Genomic DNA, 23,600 nt, shown 5'->3' on the forward strand with positions numbered 1-23,600 from the left:
GTGAGTATGTGAAGTCATATGAAACTCAGCACTCTCCCTTAGCTTATATGTCAGAAAAATTCTAGATTTATTTCTATCAATAATTATGTCCTGATGTCCCAAGTCCTCATTCCGATGTTTTATCAAGAGTCAAATGTATATACTTTTTTAGCTTATCAAGACGTCCATATTTTGGTAATTTTGCACACCAGATACACCTATGACTCCATTTATGAAAATCGCCCATACAAAAAAGACTATACGCACCAGCAGTGTGATGCTATGTCTTCAAATCGTGCGACACCTTCCCTGAAAGCTGCTTACACTACCGGGTCAACTAATCCTCAACACTTTCTCTTTACATGCTGCATGCTCATACCTTGAAGGTTTGGTTTTAAAATAGTATCGGTATAATTTTTGCAAAAGTATTTTCCGCTATGTTCGCTTTCCGACAATGCCACCAGGTCCTATCTTCGCTGTACTGGGCGCTCTGCATGCAAATCAACTCACTTGCCATGAAGCACTTTTCTCAGGATGTATCGGTTTTACTTATATACGTAATCCTCCAACAGGTCTCATTTGCATTTGAAAACTTTCAAGGTAAATTTAATTAGTATAATAGTAATAGTAAATCATGTCTTCCAGTCTGATGGTAAAGTAGGACAGTGATATTTCAAGGAGCTTAGTAGGACAACATTATTTCAAACAGCTTTGTAGGAATGTAGTTTTCAAGCAGCTTCGTAAAGCAGTAGTATTTCAAGCAGCTTCGTAAAGCAGTAGTATTTCAAGCAGCTTCGTAAAGCAGTAGTATTTCAAGCAGCTTCGTAAAGCAGTAGTATTTCAAGCAGCTTCGTAAAGCAGTAGTATTTCAAGCAGCTTCGTAAAGCAGTAGTATTTCAAGCTACTTCGCAGGACAGTAGTTTTTCAAACCACTTCGTAGGACAGTAGTATTTCAAGCCACTTAACAGGAACGTAGTATTTCAAACAGCTTCGTAGGAGAGTAGTATTTCAAACTGCTTCGTAGGAGAGTAGTATTTCAAGCAGCTTTGTAGGAAAGTAGTATTTCAAACAGCTTCGTAGGACAATAGTATTTGAAACAGCTTCGTAGGACAGTAGTATTTCAAGCTGCTGCGTAATCCTAGCTTCGATCTCAAAGATGTGTCTAATACATTAATTTGTTGACATTAGTTGGGGGAAAAGTAAAGGCGGTTGGTCGTTGTGCAGGCCACATGACCCCCCCCCCCCCTCGTTAACACCGAGCCACAGAAACAGATGAGCTTTACATCATCTGCCCCATAGATCGCAAGATGTAAAGGATGGGGTGGTGGGGGGGATTTACTTTACTTTACAACATTTAAATGCATGGGAAACAGCTTTAACTAGCCCATGTAATTTTGCATATTTTAATTATTTAATCATTACTGATTACGTCTTAACTAATGTTTTCCTTTCAAAGGGCGGTCTTCTTGTAAAGTCATCGGTTATGAAGCTAAAGTTTGCTAGTTTTATCCAGCATATTCATTCGTTTTTAGGTCCGTCGGCTTTTTCGTCGCTCAAGATAGGAGGAAAGAGAATAAGGATCCATTTAGAGCAGGGGTTCTCAACCTCTGGGGGTCGCGACCCCCCTTGGGGGGTCGATTGACCATTTGCCAGGGGGCGCCTAAGACCATCAAAATATGGATTGTTATTGTCCACTCTTCTATTGCTGTATGTGTGTGTCGGGGGGGGGGGGGTCGCGGCAGAGTGGGAGGTTGTAAAAAGGAGTCGCCAAGCTTAAAAGGTTGAGAACCGCAGGATTTAGAGAGTACTAGGGCTTCGATTGTGTCGGGGACGTCAGTTGTCATTATTCCCTCGGTTGTATTAACAACAGGGTTTTTTGTAATTAAAGACGGGGCTTCTATAGTCCCTTTATCTCTGAGCTCAAGTTCTCAGATTTTCATTGTTTTTTTCCAATTCCATCCACTCTTACACTATGGGATAGTGGTACGGCTATATCAATTGCTAATTAACAGTAAATATCAACGATTGAAATATTCTATTATTGTCATTATTATTATTATTATTATTATCATTTTTGTCAATGATTATTATTATTATTATTATTATTATTATTATTAGCATTATTATCATCAGTATCAATTATTATTATTAGCTTTATTATCATCAGTATCAATTATTATAATTAGCATTATTATCAATTATTTTTATTATCAATATTATCTTTATCATCATTATCATTATTATTAGTTAGTATTCACTCGTCACTAAATAGCAAGGCCGGACAGTTGTGACCAAGAAAGATCACTCTTTTTTTATTTCTACCTCACGTAGCGGCGAAAAAAGAGAGGGGGGGGGGGGCAGAGAGAACAAGTAATCTACTCTGTATTCACCCTTCACTCAAAAGCAGGGTCGAACTCAACCGTTGTGGGGACCTATGCGAAACGGATTTCGCGTGGCCAAGTGTGGGTAGGGATACGGATAATAAGTGAAATTTAAGAGTTTGTATTAGAAAATAAATTGGTCTTTGCATTTTATTCATCTTTACTACTTACAGAACTACTTTACGAGCATTGGGTGTAGCGAAGTCATACAGTATATCATAATAATTCAGTTTCCTACATAGATCACGCTTAATAGCAAGAATTACCAAATGCTTCAATCTATCTACGTGAATTGTTGACCTCAAGTAATTCTTCGTTAGTTTGAGCGCGAGAAGCTTCTTTCACCAGATTCCACAATTACGCGATAATGCCGTTTTTTTTTTTTAATCGTGCGTAGGATTGCCGTTTTCCACATTGAATGACACTCCAAAAGGACCATTTTTGTGTATATATTTCATGAGATTTATATGAGTTTTCAAAAGATTTGTAATAATTTCCGGAGATTTCCATGACTTTTCATATATTTTCAATTTCAGGAGATTTCTAGGAGCTCCCGCTAAATCGAATCAGGCGGCCGCGGGAAATCTGTTATAAGTTATAAAATGGTTTAATTTAATAATTTACACCTACAGTTAGCGCGGCTCTTATGAAAGTGCGGGGCCCACTGCGGTCGCATAAGTGCGGAGCCCACAGCGGGCACCTAAGGCCGGCCCTGCAAAATAGCGGCGTATGCTACGCCGCCGGTCGACTAGTTTAAGATAAGAAGATACGAATTTAATAAATTAACATACGTCGTGTTTTATTTAGAGATTTTAAGGCTTTGTCATTGGAATAGTATAAAGTGTACGAGATACATTCGCTTAGCCAGGATTCTTTCTCGGGAAGAAGAGGAGAGGGGCGGGGTAACAAATGTTCCAATGTTTTTAGCGCCCCCGAAAAAAGAAAAGACGCTATTAGTTTTGTGTGGAATGTCCGTCCGTCCGTCCGTCCGTCAAATGGTTATAGATTGTTCAAAAATAATATTTTTTTTTTACATTTGTATTGCTAAGTTAAGTAAGTCCTATCACATTAACTACAAATTTACACAACAAAAAATGTTTCCTTTTTTAAAGAAAAAAAAAGTCTATTTAGTATGCATATACGTTTGACCTAATTTAAAACAACTATTAATAAGTATTTTTCTTATTATCGCGGGTACTGCAGCAGTTACATGCAGTAGCAGTACACCTAACAATTTTTTTTTACTAACATGTTTTTTTCTTGCGGATTTGAATAAGAGATTGACCCTTTACAAAACAATTAGATCAATTATATATTCTTTATAAGACATCAGTTAGGCCAGGTTCACATTTAACTTCACATTCACTTTCACCTATCCTTTGGTCTGCTGGACAGCTGGGGGCACCACACAAGATCCGTCAACCTTCTTTCTCTATTCTTTTCTGTCATTTGTCTTTGATAGAATTTCATTCTGATGTTCTTTCTGAAAATATTGAAACCTGCCTTTTTACCTTCCTGGGTGGACCACTTCGGGGGCCGATTTTGAGTTTGTGTTTCCACACAAACTGTCTTTGTAACACTGTTTTAAAAAATATTTTCAATGTTTTACTTCCTGTTATTTAGCTTCTATTACATTCACAAAGCATTGTGAACTTAGTCCAATAGTAGGCGAGGACGAGGTTAATGTACGAGTGTCTATATTTCCGAACTTCAATGAATACTTCACTTTGATTCGATCTTCAGCTGACGCCAACATTGCGGTAAGTTGTGGTAACAATGTGGTAAGTTGTGCTAAAATTGTGATAAGTTGTGGTAACATAGTGGTAAGTTGTGGTAACATTGTGGTAAGTCTTGTAACATACTATGATTATTATCATTAATATAGTAGACTTACAGTTACTCATCATGTAAAATATATTCCATGAAATCATTTCACAATGACTACGATACAAATATTTAATTGGGGATTTAAAAGGGACCGGGGATGAAGTGACCAAGGATGAAATGGCCGGGGATGAAGTGACCAAGGATGAAATGACCGGGAATGAAGTGACCAAGGATGAAATGGCAAGGGATAAAGTGACCGGGGGTGAAGTGACCAAGGATGAAATGGCAAGGAATGAAGTGACCCGGGATGAAGTGACCAAGGATGAAATGACCAAGGATGAAATAACCGGGGATGTAGTGACCAGGGATGAAGTGACCAAGGATGAAATGGCAAGGGATGAAGTGACCAAGGATGAAATGACCAAGGATGAAATAACCGGGGATGAAGTGACCAGGGATGAAGTGACCAAGGATGAAATGGCAAGGGATGAAGTGACCGGGGATGAAGTGACCAAGGATGAAATGGCAAGGGATGAAGTGACGGGGATGAAGTGACCAAATATGAAATGGAAACGGATGAAGTGACCAAGGATGAAATAACCGGGGATGAATGGACCTAGGATGAAATGGCAGGGGATGTGTCAATGACAGGTTGAATGGTGTAATACTGGGTTCTTGCTTCCTGAAGTACTCTAGACACGTGACAAGACAAACACTATACGACTGACTCAAGTCGGTTCAGCAGACAACATGAAGTTTATTTTACTATAATAATAACAATAATAATGCACTCCTTGTTAGTGCTACAAGTCAAGAAATAATGAACAATCCTATCCGCATAACAGCGGTATCAAAAGTATCCAATACGTTAACAACAAATCAAGTCCGCATCTCAGCGGGCAACACTGTGTAGAAATATAGATTAACTAATACACGTCTCAAAAGACTACTGGCAACAACTGCCCATAAGTTACTTTCTAACTGAAATTACTACAGACTTTTCTAAGTCGCTACTGTCCATCCCGGACTAAAATATTACTTGACCACACGGTCCAAAGAATAACACTTGACTTCTAACTTGACTTCACTTGTCTGCTTTACTTGACTGACTGACCTCTAAGTCTAACTTAATTCATTCTACTTCCTGTTTTCTACATCAGGAATTCCACGTGTCTTTTAAACTCTTAACATGACGTGAACTTTAGATCATGCAATGTCAACTAAGACTGTGACAGGATGAAGTGACCGGGGATGAAGTGACCAAGGATGAAATGACCGGGGATGAAGTGACCAAGGATGAAATGGCAATGGATGAAGTGACCAAGGATGAAATGGCAAGGGATGAAGTGACCAAGGATGAAATGGCAAGAGATGAAGTGACCAAGGATGAAATGGTAAGGGATGAAGTGACCAAGCATGAAATGGCAAGGGATGAAGTGACCAAGGATGAAATGGCAAGGGATGAAGTGACAAAGGATGAAATGGCAAGAGATGAAGTGACCAAGGATAAAATGGCAAGGGATGAAGTGACCAAGGATTAAATGGCAAGGGATGAAGTGACCAAGGATGAAATGGCAAGGGATGAAGTGACCGGGGATGAAGTGAACAAGAATGAAATGGCAAGGGATGAAGTGACCGGGGATGAAGTGACCAAGGATGAAATGGCGAGGGATGTGGTGACCGGGGATGAAGTGACCAAGGATGAAATGGGAAGGGATGTAGTGACCGGGGATGAAGTGACCATGGATGAAGTGACGGGGGGATGAAGTGACCAAGGATGAAGTGACCGGGCTTGGAGTGACCAAGGATGAAATGGCCGGGGATGAAGTAACCAAGGATGAAATGGCAAGGGATGAAGTAACCGGAGATGAAGTGACCAAGAATGAAATGACCGGGGATGAAGTGACCAAGGATGAAATGGCAAGGGATGAAGTGACCGTGGAAGAAGTGACCAAGGAGGAAATGACCGGGGATAAACCTGGGAAGATAGACTTTTTATTTAAGGGAATTACTATTACAATACCTCTATTCAACTTAAAACATTCATAGAAACGTATGTGAAATCTCTTAACAAACGGCTCTAAAGATTTTCCCTAAAATTTTACATTTGGAGTCTACCGTTGGGGAAAGATTGACTTGCTTGTTGGCCACACGGGAAGAACTCTGGTTTGACCGTTAAACTTTTTCAAAGTAGAGAGAAAGAAATCTTCGCAATCCTTGAAGAGTTTTAACAGTTTTTCTCCTAACTGACGATACCAGCGTTGATTCTACCAGAATGTGGTAAATAATTACGGAGAGAAAGAGTTAATAAATTAATGTTCATTACAATTTTGTGCATCGTCCTCTAAGTTTAGATCACAGACCCACTGACACTAGTCAGCTTTTCATCTCCAATGTTGGTGCCACTTTTAAAGCCCCGATGGCTATTCGTCATACTGTGAGGATTTTTGGGGGGCATTTATTTGCATACAAAATATGCTTCGGATCTATAGTGTTGATGATGTTAATGTCATCTGTTTCTTTGGCCAACCGTTAACGAGCAGGGTGTCGTGTGGCCAGCACAACGACCGACCGCCTTTACATTCCCAACTTAAATCAGGCACCCATTAGGATTGGATGAAATCAGGAGCGCCCATGGAAATCTCGAAATTTAAAATCACAGCCTTGACCACAGATTCGAACCCAGGACCACAGGTTCAGAAGCCGATATATATATATATATAACAATATATACACCGTACCGCAGCACCTTTTTGAGTGCGGGGAAAAGAATATTACTTTTCTTGTATTTTAACGTATATTATTAATTTAGTAGTAGTTGAAAGTTAGGCAATCAATCACTGAGTACCGGCATCTATTTTTTTTACACATATTTATGTATTTCTGTGATGCAGAGTTAGATGTTATTAACCCTTTGCTTCCTGCAGCTCTGTAAGTTCCATGTGTTCAGTGGTAAATGCGAGGTAGAAGAAAAGTACAAGGACTACCGCTGTGATTGCAATGCTGATAAAAACCATCAGCACCTTTTCTTCTTGACGAGCGAGATCTCTGAGGAAATAACGAGGCCTCTTGACGACAAGACACTGACCTTAGTAAGTCTAGAAATCATTATCAACGAGTTGATATCTCCGAAAAACTTTAAGTCAGTTTCAAATATAGTCGGACCTACAAAAAAGGATGTCAAAATATTACGTAAGCAAAGCTTTATTATCTATTTTATGCAAAAATTACTGCTCTTTTAGTTTTGTGTAGCCTGTCTGTCCGTCTGTCCGTCCGTCCCGTTTAAATCTCAGAAACTAGAAGAGAAAATGAAAATCGGACATCATGATATTTTAGATCATTCAAAGTTCTGATGCAACGGCTATTTTTTTTCTTTTCCAAAAGTGAACAATCTAATTTTTTAAATTATATATGCAAGCAGATTTTTAAAACAATTACACCACTTTTCAATGAAAATTTTCAGGGGAAGGAGATCTTATTAAAAAGTTCACAAGCTTCTTCAAAATAAATCAAGCTTCATTCATAGATTCGCACATTGGTACAATACATTTGCATCTAAGGTCACAATGGTAAAAGTGTCAATGGATCATTATAAAATGTATTTTCCATTTATTAAATAACTCATTGAATAGAATACTGATTCAAATTTTATTTTTAAAAATGAATTTTGATACGAACTTCGTTTTAGTTATAAGTTTAAAAAAAACGAACTACTTTAAAGCGCGCAGTTTTGACATATCGTCGTTATAGGTCCCTACACTTGACAGTCTAAGTAAGACTAAATAGAGCCCAGATCAACATATCTTTATAATAAGAGTTCTAGTCTAGAAATAGTAGATTCTATATCAAGATTATGTCTAGATATAGACTTAGGACTAGACTTAGAGACTTAGATCTATTTCTAGATCTAGACATATAGAGACTTATATCTATTTCTAGATCTAGGCTTAGACTTACATCATGAATCTACTAAATCTAAATTTAGATCTAAAACTAGGTCTAGATCTAGCTAGATCTACGTTTACTTAGTATGACAAAAGACAATGGAGATATTAATTTTTATTTGCGAGGGGAATGTCTTGTTGTCATCTTATCTTAGACGTTACTTCAAAAAGAAGATGATTACGTTATCTGTACAGTAGGTGAAGAAGTTGTTTTATCGTGTTGCCAATTTATCTAATTTTGTTAGATGAATAAATCTTTTTTAGTTTCTCTTTATTACATGTTATTAATTTTGAATGTATAGATAAGGTTAAAAATGTATATATATGGAGATGCTGTGGCTGAGGGGTAAAACACTTGGAACTGAAAGTCTCGTGTTCGAATCCTGGTGAAGACTCTAGGTGGACCACTTAGGGGCCGATTTTGAGTTTGTGTTTCACACAAACTGTCTTTGTAACCTTGTTAATATCTCATTCTGTTTTTTGGGGGAAAAAAAGGATTTTTCTGTAGTTTTTAGGAATTCGCCATCATTTGGGGCCCGAGTGGTTTGATCGCTTTGGTGGCTGTGTAATATTTAACATTGACTGTAAAAATAATCTTTCGATTCCCCCCCCCCCCACCTTAGCTACGCCTCTGGGCTTGGGGTTGTGGTCTTATTTTTAAAAAATAGCTTCATACACAATAATAATAATAATAATAATAATAATTATTATTATTATTATTATTATTGTAACAGAATGTAACATTCACTTTCTCGTTTTGTTCATTGATGTATATGTGTATTAACATCTAGTGGTATTCCGTTCTGCGCCGCAGTCCATTTCACGTAGAACAGAAATGAAGGTGACGAAATGTTAACTAGGTCAGCAGACGAGAAAATCTACTACTAGGAATTGTGGGACATTTTTTATCGCAACACTATTGGAGAGTTTCACACTAGACAGTTATCACCGTCATCTGCGCCTTATTTAACTCTTTCTCTCCTAATCGACAATACCATCGTATAAAAAATGCATGCGTTTCCCTTTAATTCTATACCAAATACAACATTTTCTGATTACAAACAATAAAGCTATTGAAGCCCAATCATAACAGGGGAGTGAAATAGTAATGCGCAAAAAAAAAAGTATTCCTTTAAAATGTGGAAAAATAATTACGGAGACAAGGAGTTAAACATATTTTTATTACAAAGCTTATATCAACCCATTGTCTGTTGGTCAGGTACAATTTTGTTCAGTTATTTCTCCATCACTCATTCTCTTATCAAGTTGAAACTTTATATATGTATTCGTTGTACTAAACAAAAGATGAAACAATTCAAAAAGTAACCAATTAGTTAACTAATTATTGGTTATTAATTTTTTATTTGGGTATTGAACAAGGGAAAGAAATGCTAGATATTGAGAGATGTGGTTGTTTATGAGAGGTTATCCCCTTATTACGACTTTCGACGTTTTTCGTCCCGCTTTCCATTCTCGGATCCAAGTTGAAAATTTCGCCTAATTATTCATAGGCGATGAAAATACATAAATAGATCAAAATATTAACCAATAATTTAGTCAATTAGTGGTCAATAACTAATTTGTCGTATATAGTTTTAAAAAAGGAGCATATTAATGCAGTATTGAGATATACGACAGTAACCTACCTTTAGATAAGCTCTGTTTTTTGTTTTATAAGCATGTTTTATATATTGCTTGTTTCCAGTGGACGTTTTGAAAGCTGTAAAATTCAGTGGAGATTGAAGCGATAGGAAGACATATGGCGTGGGGGAACTCGTCGTCAAAACAAGACGATACTGCTTTGCAGAGTTTGTTTTAAATGCACAAGATGAACGCATGTCTAGTTCGTTCCATCGTGGTTCGACGATGACCACTTTGGTCATCCAGTGGACTAAGGGCTTTACACTGAGGGTTTTGTGCCTCCTCATGTGGGTGGTGAGACCTATGTGAGCCCGGGATGTTCTTATCGACGCCCTCGACTGAGGTGCATTTGTCAGATTGGTGAAATTGCTTTAGAGCACAATGGGGGAGATGATGACAAATGGGGTATGGAAAAATAGATGTCTGATAGTAGCAATATAAAAATGTAACAAAATGGAGAAAAAAAATAATCTCAATGAAACAACACAACTCAAGTTGGGAAGAGAAAAGGGGAGGGGGGCGGACTGGGCAGTGGTCAGCGACCATGACGGTTTGTTTACACATGGCCGTTGGCCGAGAACAATGGAGTGCGCTTGAAAGGAGAGTGTCCGTTCAAGGGGCGCAACACTCGTCAAAGTAGAATGACTAAAGGGGAGATAATTCATATCTCTTTTCTAAGTGCAGTATCAGTACGCTAGTAAAATTATCACGGCGGTCAGCCGGGATAAAGGGAATAAGATAAGATGTACCAATATATACATGGGTGCATCAATGATCAATTGAGCAACGTAGCATTAATAGATTAATGCAATACATAAATATACACATATGTCATGTTTATGTTTTCTACTTACGCCAGTGAGAAATACACAGTGCACTAATTAAATATAAATGAAATAAGCGAAATACACATGATATTATCCAGTGAGAAATATACACAAAAGTAATTAAGATGGAACTTGTGATTAAGTTCGGCTTACCACCAGGTATTTCTCTAAGAGTAAGAATAAATGAAATAGTCCAGACTCGATTGCTCAGCTAGAATGAGAAATGAGAGGGTCTGGCTTGATTTAATCTACCTTATAAAGGCCTGGAAAATCTGGGCGGGAACAGGAAATGGGATTGACCAAAGATTATCTCTCACGTGGGTTAATCCGACAAGAGTCGCACCTTGGAGTGTCACGAGGCGTGTTGACCCGAGTAATTTCTTTGATCAAAGAGAGACGTGGGGGGGGGGAAGAAAGATTGACTTGCATTCCACCCAAGGTGGTGTCAACTGCGACCGTCAAACATCAGGCTGGTAAGACCAAAGAGACTGTGTGTTTATCTTTCCGCGATCAAAGGGAGATAAGTGAAAGGACGCGGCCTAGCTATCTCCAAGTTGGTGGACTAAGACTAGCCTAAAGAGGAAAAGGTGGGGCGGGTGATGAAATTGGAGATAGGACGGGGAAATAATTAAAATAAGATAAATAAATAATGATAAAATATAATTAACGCTGTGATAAAATTGAGTGACTCTGACAGCAAGCTTTTGACTTGTCACAGTTATCTATAAGATAACTCCTCTGATACTTTTGTAGTGATTTCCTATGCTACACTACAGTTCCTGTGTAAAACATTTTTATTATAGATTCATATCGTTGAAATCTGAAAGAAAGTAAGAAAAATATACTGGAAGAAATTTACCAAAGGCTTCATCTTATTTGGGAGGCGCGGTGGCTGAGCAGTAAAGCGCTTGGCTTTTGAACCGGGGGGGGGGGGGGGGTTCAAATCCTGGTGAAGACTGAGATTTTTAATTTCGGGATCTTTGGGCGACTCTGAGTCCACCCAGCTCTGATGGGTACCTGACATTTGTTGGGGAGAAGTAAAGCTGATCGGCCGTTGTGCTTGCCACATGACACCCTTGTTAACCGTGATCCACACAAACAGATGGCTTTTACATCATCTGCCCTATAGATCGCAAGGTCTGAAAGGGAATACGTCACTTTTTACATCCTATTTGGCGGCAGTTTTCCTTTCGACAGAGCATCAGATTTTGGTGTCACCTTCACCTTGACCTATCCCTTAGTTTGTTTATTTATTGCAGGAATGACTAAAAAAAAATTCTCTTACTAGCTGGTGTCTTTGCTCTGTGCTTCTCAGCTGCACCTATAGTTTACTTAGAAGTGGACAACGTTTTGGCTGACCTGCTGAACTGCTCCAAAAAATACGCAGCTGGCACGTTTCACACGTTCACTTTCTGTGCCAAGAACCTGGTCGACCCTAAAATTGACCTGGAGCTCAACGGAAAAAATAGTACGACGCATGGTCCGTGTGCAAAGATAGGCGAGACGTTAGCCCAGGGATATTGGAATCTGAGTATACATTACACGGATAGCAGGTGTCAGAAAAGCAAAAAATATGTCTGTCATATTGAAGGTAATTTCTTCCAATTCATGGTAAGTCCTTCCAATTCATGGTAAGTCCTTCCAATTCATGGTAAGTTCTTCCAATTCATGGTAAGTTCTTCCAATTCTTCCAATTCAGGGTTAGTTCTTCAAATTCATGGTAAGTTTTTCAAATTCATTGTTAGCTCTTCATATTCATGGTAAGTTCTTCCAATTCATGGTAAGTTCTTCTAATTCTTCCAATTTTCCCAATTCATGGTTAGTTCTTCAAATTCATGGTAAGTTTTTCATATTCATGGTTAGTTCTTCCAATTCATAGTAAGTTCTTCCATTTCTGCCAATTCATGGTAAGCTCTTCCAATTAATGGTAAGTTCTTCCAATTCATGGTAGGTTCTTCAATTCCATGGTTAGTTCTTCCAATCCATGGTAAGTTTTTCCAATTCTTGGTTAGTTCTTCCATTCCACACTATTCATCCTTTCTTATGCTCGTTGGTGTATTAACAAATCAACGTACATGAAGAGAAGACAAAAGGGAGGTCACTCTCAGCGTTACCTTCCTGGTGCTGCCTCCACATAAAGGCGATTAACTTCCTAGCTTCGAAAATAAGGTTAAAAGAGAGTTTGAGTTTTCATTAAAAACTCAGATATATTTCCCCCTAAAAGTCCACAAAGGAGTCTTGTGTTTGGTAAGCAAGCTATTAGGGTAACACAACTCTGTAAAACTGCCAATTATCATACAATCGAATTTTTTCTATATCTTTTCTGTTTTATATATTTAAACGTCACGACGGACAGACAGACCACACAAAACTAAATAGCTGCATTACACATCTGTGAGCCTCTGTGTTCTTCTGAAACTGACAGTGTTTCAAGAAATCTTGCGCGTTTCTTTGTTGTTGTCCGTTGTCTTTGTAAATATTGTTCTATTTGTAATGTCCAACAGGTATAGTGTTGCCGACCAATCAGGAGAACCGAATGATATCAAATATAACAGATTTAAATAAAAAAAGCGGCTATACAGATCAAAGTGAGAAACCTTTTTTTTCCAGAAAAATGTTCTTCATAGTGGGCGGGTCCATCCTGGGTGTGGGCGTTCTCTCAGGTAAGATTTGAATATTAAAATTCTTGCCCATTCTTATCTCTCTCTCTCTCTCTCTCTCTCTCTCTACCTCCTATTTATCGATACCGTTGTTGTTGGGCCTTATTAAATTAAATTCTGGTTTTATAAACTTTAATTTGTGTTATATAAAAAGTGCATGCATTCAACAATAATTCTATAACAAAAGTAACGTCTTCTGAGAACAAACAGAAATGTAACTGAAGTTTACAGATAACAGGGTAGAAGGTACACATGTAAAAAAAATTACATATTCTATCAAAACGTGGAAAAATAATTACGCAGATAAAGAGTTAATATCCTATTTAATCCATTTAAGTTCGGCACTAGAATCATGGTTAATAATTGCAAGCCCGGTTTTAAGATCCCGGTTTATCAAGTCTCAAAATCTAGGTTTATCTGTACAGTCTCCAAATTTAGGCTTATCTCAGTACGGTCTTAACATCTAGGTTTATTAATGTACAAACTTAAGTTCTAGGTTTTATCACTGTACAGTCTTGAAATCTAGGTTTATCTATGTATCTAGGGTGATTAAGATCTAGGTTTATCTTTACGGTCTTACGATCTAGATTTATTGCTGTACGGTCGGTCTTTCGATTACAATTCCCCCCCCCCCTGTTCTCTCGTAAATGTTAAGCAGTTCTTACTACAGAAATATTCGAAACTTTGGCCTCAACATCTTTAACCCATTCAATTCCTCCAGTGCCTATTTCGTCATGGATCAGAGTGTAGAGCTAAAAAAAGACATACTTACTTAACCCTTTAGACGCGTGTGGTACTTTAGCCTCTAAACACTATCATTGTAAATCCATGTTTTTGTATACTCATAGTAAAAAAGCTCAGCACTTTAAGGGTTAAATCAATCTCTTAATGTTGAGCTAGATCAATTAGGGTTAAATGTATTTTATTTTAAAGAAATATTGGGGGAGGGGGGGATGAATCGATTGACCATACATCACTAGTATAAAATACACCTTTGTTAAAACTTCTAATTAAGCTTTTAGTTCTTCATCGGGGGACAGTGCACGCCGGCCTCCTTGTGGTGTCCTCTGGTAAGTTCACCCTCTTGCTCTCGGGGTGTTCCGAAAAAGGCTAACGTGGCTGGAACCTCCTGGAAGACTCTCGCGTTCTCCTTGTACAGAGCGCTGCTGCTCTGCTGGAGGGGGGGGTTTGGGGAAAATGCTGAGCTCTGACTAGCATAGTTCTTGCACGCTCGTCAGGGTCTACAGCATATGCTGAACTGATCAGCCGCCGCCCTGAAGGCTAGTGAAGGGTCAAGTCATAAAAATCTGCGGGCTCTGAACAGGTGGTTGCAAAAAAAGGTATCCTGCCTCACTTTACTTCCGCGGATTAAACCCACGATGGCTTCCTTCATCCATTTTAGAAAGGCAAAGTTACATTTTCCTATTTTTCGTATTTGTTTAATAGCAACACCTGCAGTTTCTGACACTGTCTCGCGTATTCTATCTTTCAGTCATAGGTTACCTGGTCTACAGTTCATATTGTAAGTACCTTTGATACATTAACACAAATATGTTTGTAATTTTAAATCAAACAATGTAAAAATAGTTGTTGTTTTTTTTTTTGTCTATGTTCGATGTGGCAAACCATGTTAGTCACAGCTCAGGTCTGCGTGGCCACTGCAATCTCAATCTAGTATGCAATCTGAGTCTAGTAGGCAAGGGAAAAGTCATGTGGTTTTAGCGTCATGGACACAAGAGAAGTGCTAACAGGAAGTTTATTTACAAATTAGCTTTGTTGAAGCTTCCACTTTCTACACAAAAGATTAAATATATGAAAGGGAAATAACTACAGGACATAATTTCTATAGCTGGAAAACCTAATTAGAGGAGACGAGCATGTTTCAGCTGTGACGTGCAGGGCCTCTCGAGTTAGTTTCAGCTGTGACAAGCAGGGTCTCTTGAGTTTGTTTCAACTTTGACAAGCGAGGCCTCTCGAGTTAGTTTCAGCTGTGACAAGCGAGGCCTCTCGAGTTAGTTTCAGCTGTGACAAGCAGGGTCTCTTGAGTTTGTTTCAACTTTGACAAGCGAGGCCTCTCGAGTTAGTTTCAGCTTTGACAAGCGAGGCCTCTCGAGTTAGTTTCAGCTTTGACAAGCGAGGCCTCTCGAGTTAGTTTCAGCTTTGACAAGCGAGGCCTCTCTCCATTACGTCTTGCTTAAATCTTTAACCTTCTAACATTGTGTGGCTGAGTGTGGGTAAGAGTGTGTGTGCGGGTAAGAGTGTGTGTGGGGTTAGTGTGGTTAAGTGTGTGTAGGGGGTGAGTGTGGGTAAGAGTGTGTGTGTGGGTGAGTGTGGGTAAGAGTATGTGTATGTGTGGGTGTGTAAGAGTGTGTGTGGATGACTGTGGGTAAGAGTGTGTGTATGTGTGGATGTGTAAGTGTGTGTGTGGGGGGTGAGTGTGGGTAAGAGTGTGTGTGGGTGAGTAAGAGTGTGTGTGGGTGAGTGTGGGTAAGAGTGTGTGGGTGAGTAAGAGTGTGTGTGGGTGAGGGAAGGTAAGAGTGTGTTTGTGGGGGGGGGTGAGTGTGGGTAAGAGTGTGTGTGTGTGTGAGTGGGGCCTAACGTAGAAAATGAGATATTGTTATTGTTGTGAGAGACCTGTGTTTTGGAGCCTAGTTGTATAGTATAATTAATATAAGGTTAGGTTAGTCAGTTTTCATAATTATGCATATGTAATAGTTAACATTTGATGCGTTGTCTACAACTACAGTTATCCTGATGACTTGTATAAAAGTTCTAGTCTGGCGTCTCTTTCAATGATTGAAAGAAATACGTTTATGTGTCATGTCTAAAGCCAAGTTAGGAGTTCACAAACAAAATATGTTGCAGCTTTCCTATTCTATATCTACTTATATCTCTCTGACAACTACCTTCTCGATGCGTCTAGGTGTCCCCGAGGGTTCCGCTGTAATTATCAATACACAGAAACCTGAATAAACTTTACGGCATAACACACACTGCACTCTCTACTTTTGACGACTAACTCAATTCCCGTGATTCGCTCTTTTGTAAAAAATAGATACATATACACATTCACCCGTGACATCTCGCCCCTCCTAAAATTATAATCAATGTTTACAAAGATATCTAAATGACATGATTGTAAAACAAATATAAAACATTAAATCTCAATAAAACAAAGGTTCATTCGATAGGCCACAAAGGCTCTGGGTATGCCACACAGGCGTGTATGTAGTCATACAGACTTAAACATAGTCACACAGATCTTGGCGTATTCACACAGACTTCGAGGTAGTCACACAGACTTCAATGTAATAGACACATAGTCTATGTTTAAGACACACAGTCTTAGTTGAAGACACACAGTCTTAAGTTGAAGACACACAGTCTTAGTTGAAGACACACAGTCTTAAGTTGAAGACACACAGTCTTAAGTTGAAGACACACAGTCTTAGTTGAAGACACACAGTCTTAAGTTGAAGAGACACAGTCTTAAGTTGAAGACACACAGTCTTAAGTTGAAGACACACAGTCTTAAGTTGACGACACACAGTCTTAGTTGACGACACACAGTCTTAAGTTGAAGACACACAGTCTTAGTTGAAGACACACAGTCTTTGATCAAGCAACACATGCTTGTAAGAAGCGTGGTCGAGAGGCCAAGTACGCTTGAACTTGGCTTGGCTACCTAGAAGGGGGCTCGAGGTTCGACACCCGACTCGGGCAGAGTTGTGTTTACTGAGCGCCTAAAGGCAGCACGGAAAACCAACTCCTAGATACCCCCCCCCCAACTGGTCCACAAATGAGATTGGACCAAAAGCGCTCTGAGCATGCTATAAGCATGAAAGTAGCGCTATATAAAAGCTATAATAATAATAATAATAATTACTATGATAAGCGTGTCAGAATGTCCGCTACGACGTTTCGTTTACCCGGGATATGTTGCACTTCCAACTGAAAGTCCTGAAGCATCAGGGCCCATTGAGTTACCTTGGAACTCACCGACTTACGTGTGTTTAAACAGCGTAAGGGTGCGTGATCTGTGCGGAGTACGAATGTTCTGCCCAACAGGTCAACTTGGTTAATGCCCAAACAACTGCCAAGCACTCTCTTTCTACGGTGCTGTATCGTTGTTCCGCTGTAGACAACTTTCTACTGACGTATATAACGGGGTGTAGAATGCCCTGTGATTCCTGCGATAAGCATCCCCCAATAGCAACAGCAGATGCATCAGTAGCTAGTATGAATTCCTTCTGGCAGTCAGGTAGACGCAGGATTGGTTCCTCAGCAAAGAGGTTCGAATCCCAATTTGAACTATGTACTGTGCGCGAAAACTTTCTTCATGTAGCCCCTCCCCCTAAAAGCCTACTTCAACATTGGGCAAGTGGGCAAGTAGCTTGAAAGAGGCGGTATAAAATAGTAAAGGGAAAATAAAAGTTGTTTTTTTTTTTTTGGAAAAGGGAAACAACTCTTCACTTTTATGTTGTGAAGACTCAGTTCGTCAATGCTGCATCTTTGTTTTACGTGTGTCACTATGTTTACAGTTAGTGAAGACAGCAGAAGTTCTTTGAGCTTGTCCTCACCCTCATCTTTAACTACAGCAGTCGTATGAATGCCCCAGCCGTGTGACCTAACCGAAGCCTCATGATCAACCCAAGCCTCATGACCCAACGCTAGTCTCCTGACCAACATAAGCCTAGTGATCAACTCAGGCTGCGTGACCAACTCAAAAGCTCATGACCGTACTCAAGCCTCATGACCCAACCCAAGCCTCATGACCCACTAAAGCCTCATGGCCCACCTAAGCCTCATGACCCAACTCAAGTCTCCTGACCAAAATAGGCCTCATGAACAACTCAGGCTTCGTGACCAACACAAGCCTCATGACTCAACGCAAGTCTCCCGACCAACATAAGCCTCATGACCCAAAGCAAGCCTCGTGACCAACATGAGCCTCATGACCCCATGCAACTCTCCTGACCAACTCAAGCCTCGTGACCAAACGCAAGCCTCATGACCCAACGCAATTCTCCTTACCAGCATAAGGCTCGTGACCAACATAAGCCTCATGACCCAACGCAAGTCTCCTGACCAACATAAGCCTCGTGACCAACCCGCGCCTCAATGCAAACCCAAGCCTCATGACCCAAAATAAGCCTCGTGACCAACAGTCACCAACTCAGGCCTCATGACCCACCCAAGTTTCGTGACCCCAACGCAAGCCTCATGAATGTTAGTGTCAATTAGACCAGCAGTAGCTATTCACTGACCCACTAATAAACTGTATATTAACTGAACACATATCGAGGGACAATTCTGTAAAGCTGTCCCCTCGTTTGATTCTTTAATGTAAACTTAAAAAAAAAATAAAACAATTATATTTACGTTTTTTTTCTCTTACTAATGTTTACCCTCCACCAGTGGCGTAGCTAGAATGGAAATTCGAAAGTACCACCGGGTTCCCACTTCAAGGGGTCCCACAAATAAATGTCTTTTTTTTTACATTTAATATTACTCTATGTAATCTTTCTATTCTATACTAGACAGCATTCATCTAAATGATGTTATTAGATGCCTTTGCTGCACAGAAAGCACGACGTGAGGCGATATGAATAGAGACTTGTCCTATGTCCTATAGGATGGCTGCCTGGTCGTGCTGTTTGCGCGCTGGACTGTCGTTCGGATTTATCGACGGTCGAGGGTTCAAACCCTGCCCGCTCCCATCCCCCGTCGTCCTGCGGGAGGTTTGGACTAGGAAGTAAACTATCTTCAACTCTGAAGGAACATCCGAAACATGTCAAACATTTTACAAACATTTGCGATATCTCCCCTATAAACAACGGAATCATTCAGCTAGGGCCTGCGTAGCCACGGGAAATGCCGCATTAATCTTGGGACTAGAAGACAAGCATTTTTATTGTATTAGTATTCATTAAATGAGTCTGTTTTTTTTCGGATGGCGTGCTACCAGGGACGTAAGAGCGATTGACCAATGAGGCAACACATAAGAAAGCTACGCTAACGCGTAAGATTGACATATAGATTATATAGAATACAGGTGAGAAACAAGATGACGTCATATGTCAATACAATTGATCATAGTCATAAGTCAATATTATTGATTCAAGTCATTGGTCAACGAGCGTAGGTATTTCCATGTGAGACCCACAACAAGCTTATAGAACACTTTGAAAACACTCTTTGGTTATCTAGTCCTTTAGGAAAATACTGGGCTTTATTCGGGAGGTGGGGTTGACTAAGAAAATTTGATTTGTAATAGGGCAAAGTAATTATGAATATATAATATTTACAACAGATTTTTTATCAAATTATATGCATTTTACTATTTTTACTATTTGAGCTATGAATAGACCATATTTTTAATAACTTAGCTGGATAACAATTTAGCTCTTGAGCTATAAAGGGGAAATAACCCTTGAGGGTTTTTTTGGGCGCAACATGGCCTAAATTGTGCCGATGTGCCGAAACCCAAAATATCAAAATATCCATTGCATGTGAACGATGTCCCAAGGACAGTAGCGTATATGCAAGCAGCATCAGCAAAAGTTGATTCATAGATTAAGTCAATAGTAGACCAACTGTTGGACGGATTCATAGATTGAGTCAATAGTAGACCAATTGTAGGACGTATTTATAGATTGAGTCAAGAGTAGACCAACTGTAGGACGTATTCGTAGATTGAGTCAAGAGTAGACCAACTGTAGGACGTATTCGTAGATTGAGTCAAGAGTAGACCAATTGTAGGACGGATTCATAGATTGAGTCAATAGTAGACCAATTGTAGGACGTATTTATAGATTGAGTCAATAGTAGACCAACTGTTGGACGGATTCATAGATTGAGTCAATAGTAGACCAATTGTAGGACGTATTTATAGATTGAGTCAAGAGTAGACCAACTGTAGGACGTATTCGTAGATTGAGTCAAGAGTAGACCAACTGTAGGACGTATTCGTAGATTGAGTCAAGAGTAGACCAACTGTAGGACGTATTCGTAGATTGAGTCAAGAGTAGACCAACTGTAGGACGGATTCATAGAATGAGTAAATAGTAGACCAACTGTAGGACTTATTCGTAGATTGAGTCATAAGTAGACCAACTGTAGGACATATTCATAGATTGAGTCAATAGTAGACCAACTGTAGGACGGATTCATAGATTGAGTCAATAGTAGACCAACTGTAGGACGGATTCATAGATTGAGTCAATAGTAGACCAACTGTAGGACGTATTCGTAGATTGAGTCAAGAGTAGACCAACTGTAGGACGTATTCGTAGATTGAGTCAAGAGTAGACCAACTGTAGGACGTATTCGTAGATTGAGTCAAGAGTAGACCAACTGTAGGACGGATTCATAGAATGAGTAAATAGTAGACCAACTGTAGGACGTATTCATAGATTGAGTCAATAGTAGATCAACTGTAGGACGGATTTATAGATTGAGTCAAGAGTAGACCAACTGTAGGACGTATTCGTAGATTGAGTCAAGAGTAGACCAACTGTAGGACGTATTCGTAGATTGAGTCAAGAGTAGACCAACTGTAGGACGTATTCGTAGATTGAGTCAAGAGTAGACCAACTGTAGGACGGATTCATAGAATGAGTAAATAGTAGACCAACTGTAGGACTTATTCGTAGATTGAGTCATAAGTAGACCAACTGTAGGACATATTCATAGATTGAGTCAATAGTAGACCAACTGTAGGACGGATTCATAGATTGAGTCAATAGTAGACCAACTGTAGGACGGATTCATAGATTGAGTCAATAGTAGACCAACTGTAGGACGTATTCGTAGATTGAGTCAAGAGTAGACCAACTGTAGGACGTATTCGTAGATTAAGTCAAGAGTTGTCAACTGTAGGACGTATTCGTAGATTGAGTCAAGAGTAGACCAACTGTAGGACGGATTCATAGAATGAGTAAATAGTAGACCAACTGTAGGACGTATTCATAGATTGAGTCAATAGTAGATCAACTGTAGGACGGATTTATAGATTGAGTCAATAGTAGACCAACTGTAGGACGTATTCGTAGATTGAGTCAAGAGTAGACCAACTGTAGGACGTATTCGTAGATTGAGTCAAGAGTAGACCAACTGTAGGACGTATTCATAGATTGAGTCAATAGTAGATCAACTGTAGGACGTATTCATAGATTGAGTCAACAGTAGATCAACTGTAGGACGGATTCATAGATTGAGTCAACAGTAGACCAACTGTAGGACGGATTCATAGATTGAGTCAATAGTAGACCAACTGTAGGACGTATTCATAGATTGAGTCAACAGTAGATCAACTGTAGGACGTATTCATAGATTGAGTCAAAAGTAGACCAACTGTAGGACGGATTCGTAGATTGAGTCAAAAGTAGACCAACTGTAGGACGGATTCGTAGATTGAGTCAAAAGTAGACCAACTGTAGGACGGATTCGTAGATTGAGTCAAAAGTAGACCAACTGTAAGACGGATTCGTAGATTGAGTCCGACTCTCCTTCAGGATGGCGGCGTAATTGGACTACACTAGGTTTCGAACCCGGAACAATCGAGACAACAGTCAAGCTAGCAAGTAAAATTAAACCTCTATTCTTCGCTAGTGGACTCCGAAAGGTGGGTTTGAAAGAAGAATTCCAGCCTTGGACAGTAAATGTTTCAGAACAATATGTTCGGTATCAGATACCAGGAAACGAAGAGAAACGATTTTGTACTGCCACAAGTCAACACTCTAACAGGCAATTAGAAGGGACTTCTCAATACGCCTCTGAGTCCACCCAGCTCTAATGGGTACCTGACATTACCAGGAGAAAGGTAAAGGCGGTTGGTCGTTGTGCTGGCCACATGACACCCTTGTTAACCGTAGGCCACTGAAACAAATAACCTTTACATCATCTGCCCTATAGACCACAAGGTCTGGAAGGGGAACTTTACTTTTTTTTTACTCTCAATACTATGAAGAGACAAATGCTGATCTGGATTGGTCATATTGTAAGACATGACTCACTGTCTAAAATCATCCTTCAAGGCACAGTGGAGGAAGAACGAAGTCAGGTCGTCCAGAGAGAAGCTGGCTGGACCATGTAAAAGAATGGATACCACGATGACCTGCTATCTATCGTAAAAATACGCAAGCTAAAAATATATAACCATATTGCAAGATTTTCGGGGCTCGTCAAGACCTTCCTACAGGGAACAGTACCAGGAAAAAAAAAAGAAGAGGCAGACAGAAAAAAAACGATGGGAAGACAACATAAAAGAATGGACGGGCGTGACATTGAAAGAGGTTCTGTCTAAGGGAAAAGACAGAGGAATGGAGAAAGACAATCGACAAACGGCCTTATTCTTGATATCCTGCTAAGAACAACTGCTGACTGGGAAAAAGTGGAGGGATTTGGTGACTCGAACTGTTACAGCATCCTTACAACGATAGTCAAGGGACAGATGATGATTGTGATAATGAATAAAGATAATATTTATTATCATAAGATCTAGATCTAAATTACACGTTGATCTATTAATATATGAATTTCCAATAAGGGACGACATATGTAATTGCTTTATAAACATTTGAAGACCAAAAGAAAATCCGCTGCCGAGGACAGAATCAGGCAGCGAAAAGAAAATCTTAATCGGCCACCGGCGGACAACGGTTATGCTTGTCCTGGTTGTGGCAAACTATGTATGTCACAGCTGGGGCTGCGCAGCCACGGGAAATTACTGCATTCTTTATTGATCTTTGGACTCAGAGACAAGCCTTAGTATTAATATTATTATAAACATTTAAAGACTTACCTGACTGAGGCATAAACAATATACTACTCACTTTTAAATAAATACTTTATATTCACATCGACTGAAGGATATAGATCTAAATGCATTTAATTCACCATCGTCATAATCAGTTTCAAAGTTTCATCAGATTAAGATTAACAATTCATTTTACTTTTAATGGAAGAGACAAAAAGCAAAAATTTCCGATAAATGTCGCATATACTATTGCACTCCGCATTAATAGTAAGACTCGAAGTAAAAAACATTTGAGTATTGATCATGGTATTGATATTATTTATTTTTATTCTTTTTGAACACAGCAACGGTTAGATAATGGATAGAGATGCTGGTGAAATATATGGAGCCAATCTCTTCACTTGAATCCAGTGGCGTTAGAAAATTCCACTTTTAGCCAAAATATTCGTTGTCCTCCTGTAGATATCGTTTTGAGCAGTTGAATCGGTTTTAGCATCTGCTGATATTTCGAGTGCCCATAAAGGGCATTCATTACTACTAAGACTAAGACTGCTTTATTGATCCTTTGTTTGTTGTGATTA

General features: G+C 39.4%; 1 protein-coding gene across 1 annotated transcript; it reads left to right on the forward strand.

Annotated features, from left to right (window-relative positions):
• The first annotated feature begins 317 nt into the window (after window positions 1–317).
• LOC106052502 (uncharacterized) lies at window positions 318–18,640 on the forward strand. Its single transcript, XM_056014901.1, has 7 exons — window positions 318–579; window positions 3,984–4,120; window positions 7,115–7,379; window positions 11,915–12,190; window positions 13,104–13,262; window positions 14,752–14,781; window positions 17,801–18,640. Exons 1-7 carry the CDS (start codon window positions 417–419, stop codon window positions 17,866–17,868), a joined length of 1,098 nt encoding a protein of 365 aa, XP_055870876.1. The 5' UTR covers window positions 318–416; the 3' UTR covers window positions 17,869–18,640.
• Window positions 18,641–23,600: the final 4,960 nt, after the last annotated feature.

This window comes from Biomphalaria glabrata, chromosome 17 (genome assembly GCF_947242115.1).
Source record: "Biomphalaria glabrata chromosome 17, xgBioGlab47.1, whole genome shotgun sequence".
In the NCBI taxonomy this organism is placed as follows: Eukaryota; Metazoa; Mollusca; class Gastropoda; family Planorbidae; genus Biomphalaria; species Biomphalaria glabrata.

Excerpts from the sequence above, each read along its gene's own strand:
- LOC106052502 (XM_056014901.1), top strand. The coding sequence starts at position 417 with ATGTTCGCTTTCCGACAATGCCACCAGGTCCTATCTTCGCTGTACTGG. Across the intron at positions 4,121-7,114 it reads CAGCTGACGCCAACATTGCG|CTCTGTAAGTTCCATGTGTT; the intron begins GTAAGTTGTGGT and ends TGCTTCCTGCAG. Across the intron at positions 14,782-17,800 it reads CCTGGTCTACAGTTCATATT|TTAGTGAAGACAGCAGAAGT; the intron begins GTAAGTACCTTT and ends CTATGTTTACAG.